Source organism: Marmota marmota, unplaced genomic scaffold (assembly GCF_001458135.2).
Source record: "Marmota marmota marmota unplaced genomic scaffold, marMar, whole genome shotgun sequence".
NCBI lineage: Eukaryota > Metazoa > Chordata > Mammalia > Rodentia > Sciuridae > Marmota > Marmota marmota.
In genome coordinates, this window is record NW_026000211.1 from 20,140,923 (window position 1) to 20,156,120 (window position 15,198).

Below are 15,198 nucleotides of genomic sequence, written 5' to 3' on the forward strand. Positions count from 1 at the left end.
GAACAAACATCTCTCATAGTGATGGTCGGCAAAGCAGTATAAATTTATCTTTGGTTCTGGACATATTTTGAGGAACAACCATTTTATAAGAATTAAGCAGAGTGAAATTTTTTAAAAAGAGAAGAAAGTGTAATGTTATTGTATAATAAGTCTTTTCTTATCATATACCAGGTAAGGTCATTATAAAGAAAAACTTAAAGAAATGTCCTATGCATCCTCTTTCATTGTCAACTCTTCTTAATATGGTTTTAATTTCAGATCAAGTTCCTCTTTATCAAAAAGAAGCAGGTGAAGGAGCAGAAGCTTTTGATATGGATTAGTATTCTAGATTCAGGTACAATATTTTACATTCTCACTTCACTTCTTTCTGTTCCATCTTGTGTCAACATCCCAAAGTTGTGTGGTTCTTTGTCTACCATGTAGACTTCTTGCCCTTCCCCAAGAACTTACTTTCTATCATATATACATGCTAAAGGCTTTATTTATCTTTAAAGTCTTTTTAAATAATATATTCTTTACAATTTTTTCAAGTTCAATTAATAAGAATTAATATTTCTTTTCATAGTCCTCAGTTATATTTCTGCAACTCTTATCATCATCTGTAACATCTGATATTGTCACAAGTACATTTAGCTACCATCACATTTTTGTTGGACTGCAAACAATGAGAAATCATTAATTTCCTTCCTTCTGAAAAAAAACTTGCTTTAACCCGTATCATTTGCATATTTTACTATCAGGTGCTCACATTGTCATTTTTCTTAAAGTGGAAGGGCAGGCACTGACTGATTGCTGTCCTGATACTCTTGCATGCAAAGAAAAAAAATGTGATGTGATGAAGGATAGGAAACTTTAATCTGAGAAGTTAGGTAAGATTTTTTTTTAAAGAAGAAGAACCATTTCTTTTTTCTGAAATTTGAAAAATGCATAGAAACCATCCAGGTGAATGTTAGGCAAACAAATGAGAAAATAGTAGGTATGAAGACATTCTGGGGAGAAGAAATATGATCTGAACCTTAAAGAATATTATAGCATTTGGTATAGAAATTTGGATGGAAATCACTCAAATTGAGTGGGTAGATTGGCTTCTTGCAGCTACTGAAGTTTAGGTTTATGAAAGATTATTTTTTACAATGTAAAAATCAGATATTGTTGAATTCGGACTACTGAAGACCTTAGAATCTGACAGTAAGAATATTTAGAAGAATATCAAAGAAATACAATTAGTTTTTAAAATGGAGGTAGAAACTTGAATATAAGAAAATAATTTCTCTCAAAGTCTTTTTTTTTTTAAGTAGATTATACACCACATTTGAGTAACTCTAAACTCTGTTTGCTGGACTATATGGCTAATGGCTTCTCACCACTAATTCTTGCTTGAAGATGGGAAATAAAGGAATTAGTGACCTTTTTCTTTAAGAAAGAAGGCTCTCTTTAGATAAGTTGCTTGTAAATTGTGAGTCAACATTTTATTGGCTTTCTGAATAATGCAACATGTCAATGAGAATGTGGCTACATGACATCTGTTTAAAATACATAAACATCACTTTGCAATAAAAGTTAAAACTGCTTATCCTAGAGAAATGAAAAGTGAAATTAATTTACCTGGAATGACAGTTTGATTGTTTTCAGATGAGACAATCAGGGAAGGAATGGCACTGACTCTTGCTCTCCTAGTTCAGAAAAGTCACGTTCTTTGGAAATTTACTATATTTGTAATTTTCCCAGAGATGATATATTCTTATTGTGTTATACTTGCATGTCCTTTTAAGTAGAAAGAGACTCCAAATAATTTATTTCTCTTAGTGACATGAGCCTAATAGAAAAAAAAAATGGAAGGCTGTGATGGCTGGGTCATTTGTTCATATGACATGAACTTTATGCCTCAGTTAAAGGTTAATTTTAGTTCTAATATAGAATGACAATGAAAAAATGGTATCAGATACAGGCTATTTTATGGATGTTATTCAAATACAAATGGAAACAATCATATGGAATAAATACATTGATAGTTAGCCACAATATTTGAAAGGTTTTTTTAAAAAACTGCCAATAAAACAAAATAATATTTTTAAATTAAAATGAGTTCTTAGGTAGAATGCAGGAGTATTTCAATAATGGTAATAAAACACAAACCAAATAAATTCAGGAAATGGCATATTCTTCCTAATGACAGCTAAAATGTCATTCTGAAGCAATCTCAAATTGGTAATGAATTGATCTCAATTAAGTAAAATTTAAGACAAAAATAGTAATTTTTAACATTTCAAAATTTATTTAGGAGTTTTCTTTTTGCACATACTAAAGAAAACTATTTAAAATTTCCTTCACTTTGGCTTCTATTTGGGATTTCAAGTAGAAATTACACTAATCTTATTTAGATAGAATTTCCCCAGAGCAAATGGATTGTTGAGTTTGTACTATAAGAATAAAACGTAAGATGTTGAGCTGCTGAATACTAAGGTTTGGATCTGGAATGTCTTCCAAATACTTGTTCCTGAGAGTAGTGCTCAGTAAAGGGTATAGAATATTTAAGATGTAAGGCTAGGTGGGAGGGTTGATCTTTGTGCCCTTGAAGCAGATAGTGGAATCCTGACCCCTGCTTCTTTCTGTTTTTCTCTTCCTGGTCACCATGAGGTGAGCACCTTTGTTATTCTACAAGTTCTTCCATGATGTGCTGCCTCACCATAGTCCCAAAAGCACAGGGCCAAAAGACTGTGGACTGAAACCTCCAAAACTGTAAGCCAAAATAAACCCTTGCCTTTTGTGAATTGATTATCTCGGGTATTTGTTATAGTAACAGAAAGCTAACAATTAGCTAACAGACTGATACTGAGTGTTTAAAATGCAGTTTTTCATTAGATTGGTATGCATTCATTTTTGCCCTGTGCTATTCTGATTTGTACTTATTGTCTCAGTGGATTTATTAATGTTACTATTATATTGCCCCCCTGCAAAATATCCATACATATGGTCACTGTATTAAGAGTTGGCACATACATTTTATGTTTCTATCAGTGCACTTAAATCATATTACCTTAATAATTCTCTAAAGCAATATTATGGGGTAACTGGCCATTTTCCAAATGATGAAACTAAGCCTTTGCATAATTTTATATAACTGAGTGATTTACTAAGTCCAGAGGCAAATTGTTGACTCAGAAGTCCACATTCTTTTTACAAAGGAGTACATGGCCTTTCCAATAATTACTAAATCAATAATGAGGCAAGATATTCAATGGTACTGCAGAATTGTGAATCTTTTGAATAAAAAATTCTAAACAGGGTCTGGGGCTGTAGCTAAGTGGTAGAGCATTAGCCTAGCACCCGTGAGGGACTAGGTTCGATCCTCAGCACCACATAAAAATAAAATAAAGGCATTTTGTTCACCTACAACTAAAAATTTTTAAAAATTCTAAATAAATTTAGATAATCAGATTAACTTTCCTATTTTGTGAACACACAGAATTTTGTATTTTCCTACATACCCCACACACTTATATGGAGGAATCAATATGTACTCATTTGGAATTGAAAATTAAAACTACAAAAAAATTAATCATACCATTAAATTCTAAAGTCACACTTTATTTTAGTGTGAATTTATTATTTATTAATTATTTTGTATTAGAGAAGGTTTGATTTGCATTAGATTGCTATAATAGTGAGGATATAATTCCACAGTATTTCCCAAATCTGAAACCAACTGATGTCTTACTGGTGGCCCAGGGCAAATGATTAAATTATAATTTTCATAATATATATCTTATAAGATAGACTCCCAACTATAGAATTACATTAACAGATAGCCATTTCTTTTGTTCTTTCTTTCTTTTTCATGATGCTGGGGATTGAAACTAGGGCTTTCTGCATACTAGGCTAGTTCTCTACTACAGAGCTATATTCCCAGACCTAGATAATCCTTTCTTACTAATGGAATATATATACAATGCCTTTATTTTTTTTTATTTTTATGTGGTGCTGAGGATCAAACCCAGTGCCTCACATGTGCTAAGCAAGCACTCTCCCATTGAGCTACAAACCCAGCCACTAATAGAGTTTTAATAATGAAGCATACATGTTCTTTAATACTTGTAATGACACCAATTTCCCGCAACATTAACTTGGTCAGCATTTCTCTCCTGTGTCTGTCTCATCTTTAACAAAGACATAAACATGATGCTAGAATGTATTATATTGTATTTAACTAAGGAAATGTTTTTGCCAAAAAATCTAGTGCTAATATTCTCCAAGAATTGTTCCTGATAGTCCCAAATCTCATGGTGTCCTAAGTGAATCCTGTGTGTACATGCACTAATTGAGCTTATGTTGACTTTCTTATTCACATATTTAATTAGCATAATAAACTGAATTCCATATGGGAAGGTACTTGAGCACATGGTAAGCAATCCCTATATTTCTGATATGTCTTATATGTAGACACTTCTATTATATGTTATAGAATTGTTCATTTCATTTGAGAGGTGACAAAATAGAGATATATCTCATCCAGGGAGGTTGACTAGTTTTTCAGACAAGAAATCCTACAGTATTTTGGTTAAAAATACAAGTTCTTTCTCCTTGTGTCTGTAATTCTTATGATACATGAACATATGTATAATTATATGTATCTATCCATCCATCTATGTTTCTATCCATCCCTAAACTTTCTTAGGGAATAGAGAATTATTTATATATCTTTTTACCTATCATTTTTTTTGTCTGATTATAATATCAGAGCACCTTATTTGTGGATCAAATAGAAGATTTTTCAGAGAAATAGACTCACTACACAAAATATTTACAGACCCTGAAAACTGAACTATGACAATGGCTTTCAATTCTGTCTGTAGCTCAGCATCTCCTGTATGGTATTTAAAACCCTAGATTTGAGTCCGGATCTCTGAAGCTCACATATACCTTAAAATGTCACATAAGACAAGTGGATCATAGTAAGAAAATGGTAAGATTAAATGAAAATAAAAAAGTTTTGTTTTAAGAAAATAAAAAGCAATACCAGAATTAAAGTTTGTATCAGTGAAAATTATAATTAGGATGAACACTGGAAACCCCCAAGATTTTTGAAGTATAAAAAGTTCATTTAAAAAATAAAAATAGGGCTGGGGATGAGGCTCAAGTGGTAGCGCGCTTGCCTGGTATGCGCGGGGCGCTGGGTTTGATCCTCAGCACCACATAAAAATAAAATAAAGATGTTGTGTCCACCGAAAACTGAAAAATAAATATTAAAAAATTCTCTCTCTCTCTTTTAAAAAATAGAAATAAATTTACAAAGAAAAGAAATGATAGCAAGGAAATACATATTAAAACTAAAACTCTTAGTTAAAAATTTCTACTAGTGAAATTCTCAAAACTATGAAAACTTTATGGTATGTGAATTATATCATAATAGTGTTGCTATACCAAAAAGAAATATGAGGTGATAAACTTCATAATTAGTTAATTTATGACATTAATAATACAGCTTTGTAGACATGTAACTTCTTTATTTTTCCACAATTTAAAATATCTCAACCTCCGTTTGTTTTTTTTTTAATTTGTTGTTTTTAGATATACATAACAGTGTATATTTTGACATACATACCCAAAGGACTTAAAATCATTGTTGTTCAGTGATACAGCCACATCAATGTTTACAGCAGCTCAATGCACAATAGCCAAGCTATGGAACCAACCTAGGTGCCCTTCAACAGATGAATAGATAGAGAAAATATGGTACATATACACAATGGAATATTGCTCAGTCATAAAGAAAAATTAAATTATGTCTGAATGGAACTAGGGAATATCATGCTTAGTGTAATAAACTAGTCTCCCAATACCAAAGGCTGAATGTTCTGTCTGATATGTAGTTGCTAACCTATAACAAGGGAGGGTAAGGAGGGGAAGTATAGAAATTCACTGGATTCAACAAAGAGAAATGAAAGGAAGGAAGGGGAGATGAGAATAGGAAAGACAGTACAACGAATGGGATATAACTTCCCTAATTCTCATATATGAATACATGACCAGTGTAGCTCCACATCATGTACAACCACTAGAATGGGATCAAAATTGGAATAGATTGCACTCCATTTATGTATAATATGTCCATCTCCATTTCTAATTCATGTTGGAGACATAATCACAGGCAATCCAATCCCAAATCATTTACTGCAGTATCCCATCACTTTCAATTTATACTCAAGGACTCCTGATTTTGCCCTCTCCAGTCTCTGTAGAACTTTTACTTCTAAGATGTTTGTATGACTCTATGTATAGTCAGGAGATGGCAAGCCTTTGGTGTGTGGTTATGCTCTGTCTCTACTGACAGGCCTCTTCTTAGAAAGAGATCTTGATGTTATCTGAGAATCCACCAACCCCAATCTGGTTTATGGTCCAATATACTTTCTTACCCAGATTCTTGTACTTAAAATTATAAGACATCCTCAGGGACACTTGCCTTTTGTTTCACGCCCCCCCCCCACACTGACAAATGAGAAAATAGGACACTGATCAAAATCATATGAGAACTGTCTGTGAGGATATTTCCAGTTCAACTTCAGCCCAGGGAATTTGATGTTATTTTTTTGTAGACATTCAAATATTGCAGTTGTTTGAATGTGACCTCTAAAGTTCATGTTCAGTAACTTAATTAACAATGTTACTCTGTTGAAAGAATGGTCCTTTAGAGGTGATTAGATCATATGCTGTTATTGTGGCAGTGTTATTATGGGAGTGGGTTCCTCATAAAAGGGATGTGTTGGGCCCCATTCAGCCTTTTTCTTTCATGTGTACTATTTTCTTGCCAGTGATGCCTTCTGCCATATTATAATGCAACAGGAAGGCCCTCAGCAGATGTGGTCCCTCAACCTGAACTTCCCAGGCTTCTGAATTATAAGAAATGTTTCTTTTCTTTATAAATTACCCAGTCCCTGTTATTCTGTCATCACAACAGAAACCACACTAAGGCAAGTATGAACAGATAATAGGTCTGACCTATTTTTCAATTCTTGACTTTTTATTGCTCCACATTTTGTGCTTAATGTTATGATAGAACCTTCCTCAGATCTTGCTAATATCTATGTTTGAAGTATCAATACTATCTAGTTAAAAACTGGCATTTCAATGGAAACTATAAATTCATCTGTCTTTATAATGTTACCTTATCAACTCTGAATAGTGAAATATATATCTAATATTAAGAGCTTGAGAAATTTAAGTAATATTTATATGAAAATCCTATTGACAACTAGAAAAAGTTTCTTTCAGCCAAATAGTCTTATTTACTTATGTCTAGTAGGCAGTGTTATAAAGTGGGTTGGAGTATCAGTCTGAAGCACTGTTGTTAGGTTCAAATGCTAGCACTTCATACTTACTAAATACTTTGATAGAATCCCATATATCTGACTTCTTTTTTGGTAAAATGGAAATAAAAGTAATATCTACTCAAAGGGTAGTTTTGAAAAAACAAATTAAATAAGATAACTAACTTAAATATTTAGGACAATATTTATGTAATACATATTTTAAGTATTTAATAAATATTTATTGTTGTCTTTAAGTGAAGCGAGTGGTTTCTCAAATTCATTGTCTTTATAAATATCCATGGAGTAATTTTTCCTTTGCACTAAATTGCAAACCTCATAGTGAAGCCTTTTTGAGTGCTATTTTACACTGAACAGGAAATAATTTTCTAAACCAATTCATTGGGAAGAAAGCTGATTTTCAGTACAAGAGTTTGTTTGAAGAAGTGTTTCTATTGTGTGATTTCATATCCTAAGAAACATCTGTACCTGATACTTTACTTCTATTTCTCTTTCAGCAAGTACCCACTGTGAATGTCTAGTCACTTCCTAAGCCTTCTAAAGCTTTTGCTGTCATCCATCTTCATCTAACATTTTATCTTCTCTCTGGTTTACTTCTCTGTTTCTCAGGAACAGTCTTTATTTTACAATCTGGGTAGCCACTTCCTTTCTCCTTTGAAATGGATACTTTTCTTGGCATCTTAATTTTGGCACCAGTATAAGAGGTATGAAAATTCTTTCAGATTTAATTATGTAAAACAAATCTGTCAAAGAAAATTTGAATTGGACAGTTCTAAAAGAGAAAACTGCATAGTTTAAAATCACTTCCTCTGTCTTTTCTTTATCTTATTTTGAGATATTGCCTCCTTTCTTTAAAGGAAGAACTATTTAAATAATTCTATACTGTGGAAACATTATCATATGAAAACAGGCAGGATTGTTATGACATTTTTTGATAGTTTTGTTTATTGAGAGCCACAGCCGAAGGGGCCCCAGCAAACTTTCAGACTGCCAGCTGATGAGTTTTGTTTAAATAAACTTTGTTTTTTAGAATAGTTTTTGATTTACAAAATTAATGCAAGGTTAGCACAGAGTTCCCATACTCACATGCCCAGATTTCCCTACTAGTGACATCTTTCATCATGATGCATTTTTTCCACAATTAATAAACTAATTTTGACATATTATTATTAAATAATACATATCTTTTCCAGATTTCCTGAATTTGTACCGAATGTCTGTTTTGGGTTCCAAGATCCCATTCAGGGAACCACATTATAATTAGTTATCTTGTCTTTTTAGGCTCCTTTGGAGGTGGCAGTTTTGAGGAGGAATGGACAAGTGTTTAGGAGAATATCCCTTAATTGAAGTTTGTCTGATGTCTGCCTCTGATATATATTTTTTTTCGTGTTTAGGTTATGAGTTTTGGGAAGGAACACCACAAAGATTAATCACCTTTTTTAATAACAACAACTTTTCAAGTGTACTACTATTAACATGCCTTATCATTGTTGACACTGAACTTGATCATTTGGTTTTGATAGCATCAAGTTCTTCACTATGAAGTTACACCCTGTTTTTTGTTTCTTTTTTTTTTTCCATATTGTTCTCTTTGGAAGGATGTCACTTTGTAGAGCACACACAGAATGAGTAGGGAATTACACTTCTCTCCCAAACCCTTAACATGCAATAATCTTTTTATTGTCTTTTTAATGGCCATTTCCATAATGTAATATAACTAAAATTATAAGCTATATTGCCTTTGCATACTGGCTTCTTTCACTTAGAATATTCCCTTAAACTTAATCCATGTCTTTCATTTTATCACTGAATAATATCCATTGTATCAAAATACAATGACTTGCCTATTCATTTGTATATTGAAGATTTCTTCTAGTGATTATAGATAAAGCTGCTATAAAATTTGGCATAAAGGTTTTTTTGTGTACACATGTTTTCAAATCAGTTGCATTAATACCCAGGAGCAACATTTCCTGAATTTTATTGAAGATCATAATATCTTCCCAAATGATTCCCCAAATGTCCATACCACTGTACTTCCACCAGCAATGAGAGTTCCAGTTGTTCTATATCCTTATCAGTAATTGGTACTATGAATTATTTTGTGGGGAGGGAGGATAGGGAAGGTTTGAGTCATTCTACTGAACATATAGCAGTATCTCATTGTTTCTAACCTGCAATTTCCAGATGAAAAATATTGTTGAGAAAATTTTCCTGTTCTTATTTGCCACCTCTACATCTTCTATGATGAAGTATCTCTTCAGATCTTTTGTTCATTTTAAACTGGTTTTTTTTTATAGGCTTATTGTTGAGTTTTAAGAGTGACTTCCATATTTTTTCTTGTTTTCTGTTTACTTTATTTATTTGTTCTAATTAGGTATATACAGCAGCAGAATGCGTATTTTGGATCAAATCCTCTATCATGCCTTTGCATACTTCTCTCAGCCTGTGACTACTCTTTTAATTTTCTTAATATTGTCCTCTCAGAGCAGAATCTCTGATTTTAATACAGTCTGATGTATCATTTTTTTTCTTCCATGGATTCTGCTTTTGGTATTGTATCTAAAAGCTCATTTCTAAAGTGCCTATATATTATCCTACATGTTCTTCTGAAACTTTTTAGAGTTTCATGTTTTACATTTGTGTTTGTGTCCATTTTGAGTTAATTTTTGTGAAAGTTATAAATTTTGTGTCTGGATTTCCAATATTTCCAGCAAATCTGTTGAAAAGATGATGATCCTTTTACCATAGGCCTGCATTTGTTACTTTACAAAGATGAGAAGACTATATTTATATGGGTCTATTTCTATGCTCTCTATTTTGTTTCATTAATATCTGTGTCCTTTCACCAATAGCACACTGTCTGAATTATTGTAACTTTAAAATGAGCTCTGAAAACAGGTAGTATGAATCCTCCAACTTCATTCTTCTTCAAAATGTTGTGACCTATTTTAGGTCGTTGAATTTTCCTTAATCAGTGTCCACAAAATAGCTTTCTGGATATTTCACTGGGATTGTGTTGAATCGGCAGAATAATTTGGAAAGAACTGACATTTTAATAATATTCAGTTTCCCAATCCATTAACACAGAATCTATTTTTATATTGATGTTCTTTGCTTTCTTTCATCTGAGGTTTGTAGTTTTCTACACATAAATCCTGTATATACTTTATTAAATATAATCCTAAATTTTTAAATGTCTTGAGCTATTGGGAAAAATTTCAATCTCCAGATATTGGGTAATTCCTCATCTATTTTTCTGTTACTCATTCTTTGCTTAATTCCTTACTGTTCTGACCAAAAACTATGTTTTCTATTCTTTTAAATTTTTTAGATTGTTTATGACCCAGAATGTCATCTAGTTTGGTGATTGTTCCATATAAGCTTGAGCAAAATGAATATTTTGTTGCTGTTGAGTGCAGCATTCTAAAACTGTACATTTGATCTTATTGATTCTATTGTTCAAGTCAACTACATTCTTACTGAGATTATGAGTGCTCTATCACTTGAAAGAAAGATGTTAAATTTTTCAAATATAATAGTGATTGCCTCTTTCCCTTTGCTTTTCTTTCAGGTTTTTCTTCTTTCTTTGATACTCTGCTGTTAAGTGCACATGTATTAAAGATTTTTATATCTTCTAATTGACTTTTTCCCATTATGTCATGTCTGCCTTTGTCCTTGATAAATCTTGTTTTTCTGAATTCTGCTTTGTCTTCTCTGATAGTCTTTTAAGTTTCTGATTAAGTGGCATGATATTGGTAGAACTGGATTAATCTTTCATATGTAAAATCATTTTCTATTCACTGCACTGTTGTTTATTTTTTCTTTTCCATTCTTCTACCTTCTCTGATTTACTTAAGCACTTTACATGATTGCTTTGTATTTTCTCTCAATGTATTGCTTATAGTATGCTAATAAATTATTTGAGGATTTGCTTTGTTGTTTTCATTATACATTTACAACTAATCCAATTTCACCTACAAATAATTCTCAGACCACTTCTTGAGCAATATGGGTATCTTATAGCAGTATTCTCACTTTCTCCCTCCTATCATTTATGATATTGCTGTTATTAATTTCTTTTTTTTAAGTAAGCAAACTTTTATTGAAGCTTAAATTGTGATACAGAAATACATTTCAACTGATTTAAGTCAACACTAATGAAGAGAGAAATATGGCACCAAAATTTTCCCTCTTCTATCACACTAGGATAGATCCTATTCAATCTACAATTTTCATTTTTATAGGCTTTGTTCCACACAAATTTGTGCCAAGTTTTCAACATTAGAAGTCTTGAGACTATTAGGGGAAAGAAAAAAAAATTTTAAATAAAAATCAGACCTCAAAGCCAACAAACATTACCAATCCACTGATACTGCTCGAAAACAAAATCCACCCTTGAGTATAGGTTCTCACAACAGAGCAAGTCAAAACATTACGTGCTGTGCTCATTAGGAATCAAACAGATCGAGTTGATTGAAAGCTTCCTCAATGAAACATTCGATCAACAGCATGCTTGAGATATAAGTCAAAACAGTGTTCTAACCACCTGATTTCAAACCAAGCAGATTTTGTTGAGAAACACTGAAAAAATGCTTTTCGTTTATAACTATGGAAGGAACAAAGCATCACTGCATCAATCCAGAAATTATCAAGAAAATATTGAATTCAAGAAATACAAAACAGTCAATTTTGCTGTTCTCAGTTGCTTAAATACCACAGTATTTGCAAATATAGATAAAAGATCACAACTCTTGAAAGCCAGTATTACTTGTCATTTCTCACTGAATATTTTTAGAATTTTAATTTTAAAAAATCCATCCATACATTCTGCTACACATGGGAATATCTGAATAACATGTACAATTTTCATTCTGGGCAGTTATTCATTTTATCTTTGAATACCATGGAAGGAGGAAGATATTAAGGGAACAGATGAAGTCAGAACAAGTTATCAATCACATAACTTTTAAGTCTTAAGATGGAAAACCACTGATCTGCTTTGAACCAAAGTTTATAATACACTATTATAGGAAATTAGTGGCAATGACTACTAAAAGTAAAAGTTAAGGTGGATGATCCAAGCTGACAGGATTTAATGAATCCAGGACAACCTATATACTAAATCTCCCTACTTATCTACTTAGTGATAAAAATCCTTTTAGATCACTACTTAGCAAGTTAGGAAAGGCATGGTACTGTTTGAAGCTAATCTCATTTATCAAAGAGCATAGCATAACATGGGGTGTACAGTTTAGTTAGCATACCCAAATCTATAACTCTATGTCCTCCCTGCTAGTCAATATTGGAGATGCTTAAAATTCTTTTGTGAGAAATATTTAATATTGTCACTTACCTTCCAAAAGAGCCCATGCCATTAAAAAAGAGGCCAAATTAATATGCCCTTAAAAGAAAATTAAACCCGGAGACTTTTCCCCACCTGGGATATAAGATTAGTATATAAACCCACAGTGTAAGTTTATTGCTTCATTTGTGGGGCTGGAGGGGAAGACACCAGGTTGAGGGGAAAAAAAAAATCAAAAGACTACAAATGCAGAAACAATTATTAAAATAGTAAATACACAAAATGAGTAACTGGAATCATTTTAAGGACTTGTCTTGTGAAAGAAAAATTTAATTGCTGTTGCAAAAAACATCTGTATGAAGTAGAAACTGGATTCAATAACATTAGTAGAGAATATGTTCTAGAAAGTGGAGGTAATTGGATGTAAAATTCTGGCAGCAATATAATAGAACAGTCCCAGATGGTTAGGCTGAGGCCAACACCTAATGAGGACGAAAGCCTTGTCTGTGGGGAATTTTGGACGATACCTGCAGAAATATTACACTGTGCATAAACCAAATTGAATTGTTTTCACAAGTGTTGTAAAGTTTCATACAGTAAAAGTTTTTTTCTACATGCACTTCAATTTCACAGCAAGAGTGGCATAGAATATCTAAACACAGAAGAGAGCATTCATGCAAGATATCTAACTCCTTGATATAATAATGCATACACTTCAAAATGATTACACTATCATTATCATTACATCTAGGGCTTTCTGCAACTACAAGGTGGTGGTCATGGAAAGCATGGCCCCCAGTATCATCATCTATAAAGCAGCCACCACCTTCTATGTGTGTTCTCTTTTTGCGTTTTTTCTTCATTTTCCTTAATCAACTCTGCTGTTGTTGCTGCTTCTTGGCAAAACTGGTAAAAACGAAATTGTAATCATTGAACATAGCACTCTGGCAATCAAGACGTTTAAAACCTTCAATCTTCTGGGGTGATGACAGCACTGTGCGACATTTAGAACTCTGATTAACAAACAAGGTGGTCACAAATTTTTCTGGCTTGAAGACTTCCACAACTTTCCTGATCAGGTCATCATAAGAGGTCTGACTTAAGTTTGTTTCAAAGCTAACATAAGAAAATTCTGGTTCTGGAGTGATGTGAATAGTCCAATAAGTTCCATCCGATTTCATTCCATTCATTGAATACCCACAAGGATTGAACAGTGTGGCATCAATGACAGAACCTGGTATCAGGTCACAAATTCCACTCTCACGAGTGACATCCTTTGCAGTAACACCGTCTTTCATGTAGAACTGGTCCATAACTGCTGGGTCAAGCTCACTCATCAAAATTTCCAGGGTTTGATCTGGCTGACTTATTACCCGACTCTCTGGGAAATCCAGAGTATACAAGTACCAACAGTCAGAATTCATACGTCCCATACAATATGCTGCTCCATTTGGGAAAATTGCATTAAGAAATTCTATTTCTTCCTGGAAATTCCGGTGTGGGTATCCTTGATGAGAAGGCTTCATGAAATTCTTACGAGAATAAAAGAAGCTTTGAATTGAGTCAAACCCACTGTAATCCCTAGCAAGCTTCAACAGGTGAACCAGTGCTTTCAGCAAGAGGGTGGTACCACATGTCTTCAAAATGAAATGTCTCTTGGAGACAAACATGCTACTCTCACTGAGTACATAAGCTTCCTGCTTGTCAGTTTTTTGTCACACTTATGATTGAACATTGCACATCCTTCAAAAGTATATCCCATTCAGATCTCGGGATAGTGCGAAGATCCCCAGATCCTTGGTTTGCCTCGGGTTGCTGCCGGGAGAACCAAACCTCCAGCAGCTTCTCGGTCCCTTCAAAAAAATGTGCAGCTTCCGTCACCGTGAGACTGCGAATAACCAACAACCACAGAAAATCAACTAAATTAAATCTCTTCTCCTGCCGCTGCCGCCGCTGCGGATTGTTTCAGCTGTTACTAAAGTTCAGGTTCCTTTTTTTTTGCTATAATTTTATATTATTTTTTTTTAAAAAAGGATTAATAAAATTTTCCCGGCTTTGTGTGTGTGAGCGAAAGTTGAATGTGAGTCTGTTGGAAATAGAGGCAGATACAGTTCAGTCTCTTGTAGTCCGCTGCTTTCCCGTTACAGAGAGTAGAGCGAGCGCTAGCTAATGTCGCCGGCCATACTGTGTAAGCCTATTAATTTCATTTATCCATGTGCTATAGAAACTTAACATTATTATTTTAATTAAACAGATTTTGATTACCAATAAAAAATAAATATTTTATTTTACCTTCATTTAATCCTATTTTAACTTCTTCCTTGTTTTTGTATATCCAAGCTTTTGACCCCATAAAGTCTCATTCTTGCTAAAGAAATTCAAAATTCTTTGCAGGCCAGGCTTGCTGATGACAAATTCTTTATTAGAAAAGTCAAGACAGTTCAAAAAAGCCTTTATTTCTTATTTCCATTTGAAGAATAATATTTCACTGGATATAGGATTTTAAGTTGGTGGATTTTCAAAAAATATTTCACCCCACTTTCTTATTGCTTTCATGGCTTGTAACAA

The 15,198-nt window shown here is 33.0% G+C and overlaps 1 protein-coding gene across 1 annotated transcript; it reads right to left on the reverse strand.

Annotated features, from left to right (window-relative positions):
- Positions 1–11,405: 11,405 nt before the first annotated feature.
- Positions 11,406–14,832, reverse strand: LOC107142704 (S-adenosylmethionine decarboxylase proenzyme 1). Its single transcript, XM_015486199.2, has one exon. It carries the CDS (start codon positions 14,298–14,300, stop codon positions 13,503–13,505), a length of 798 nt encoding a protein of 265 aa, XP_015341685.1. The 5' UTR covers positions 14,301–14,832; the 3' UTR covers positions 11,406–13,502.
- Positions 14,833–15,198: the final 366 nt, after the last annotated feature.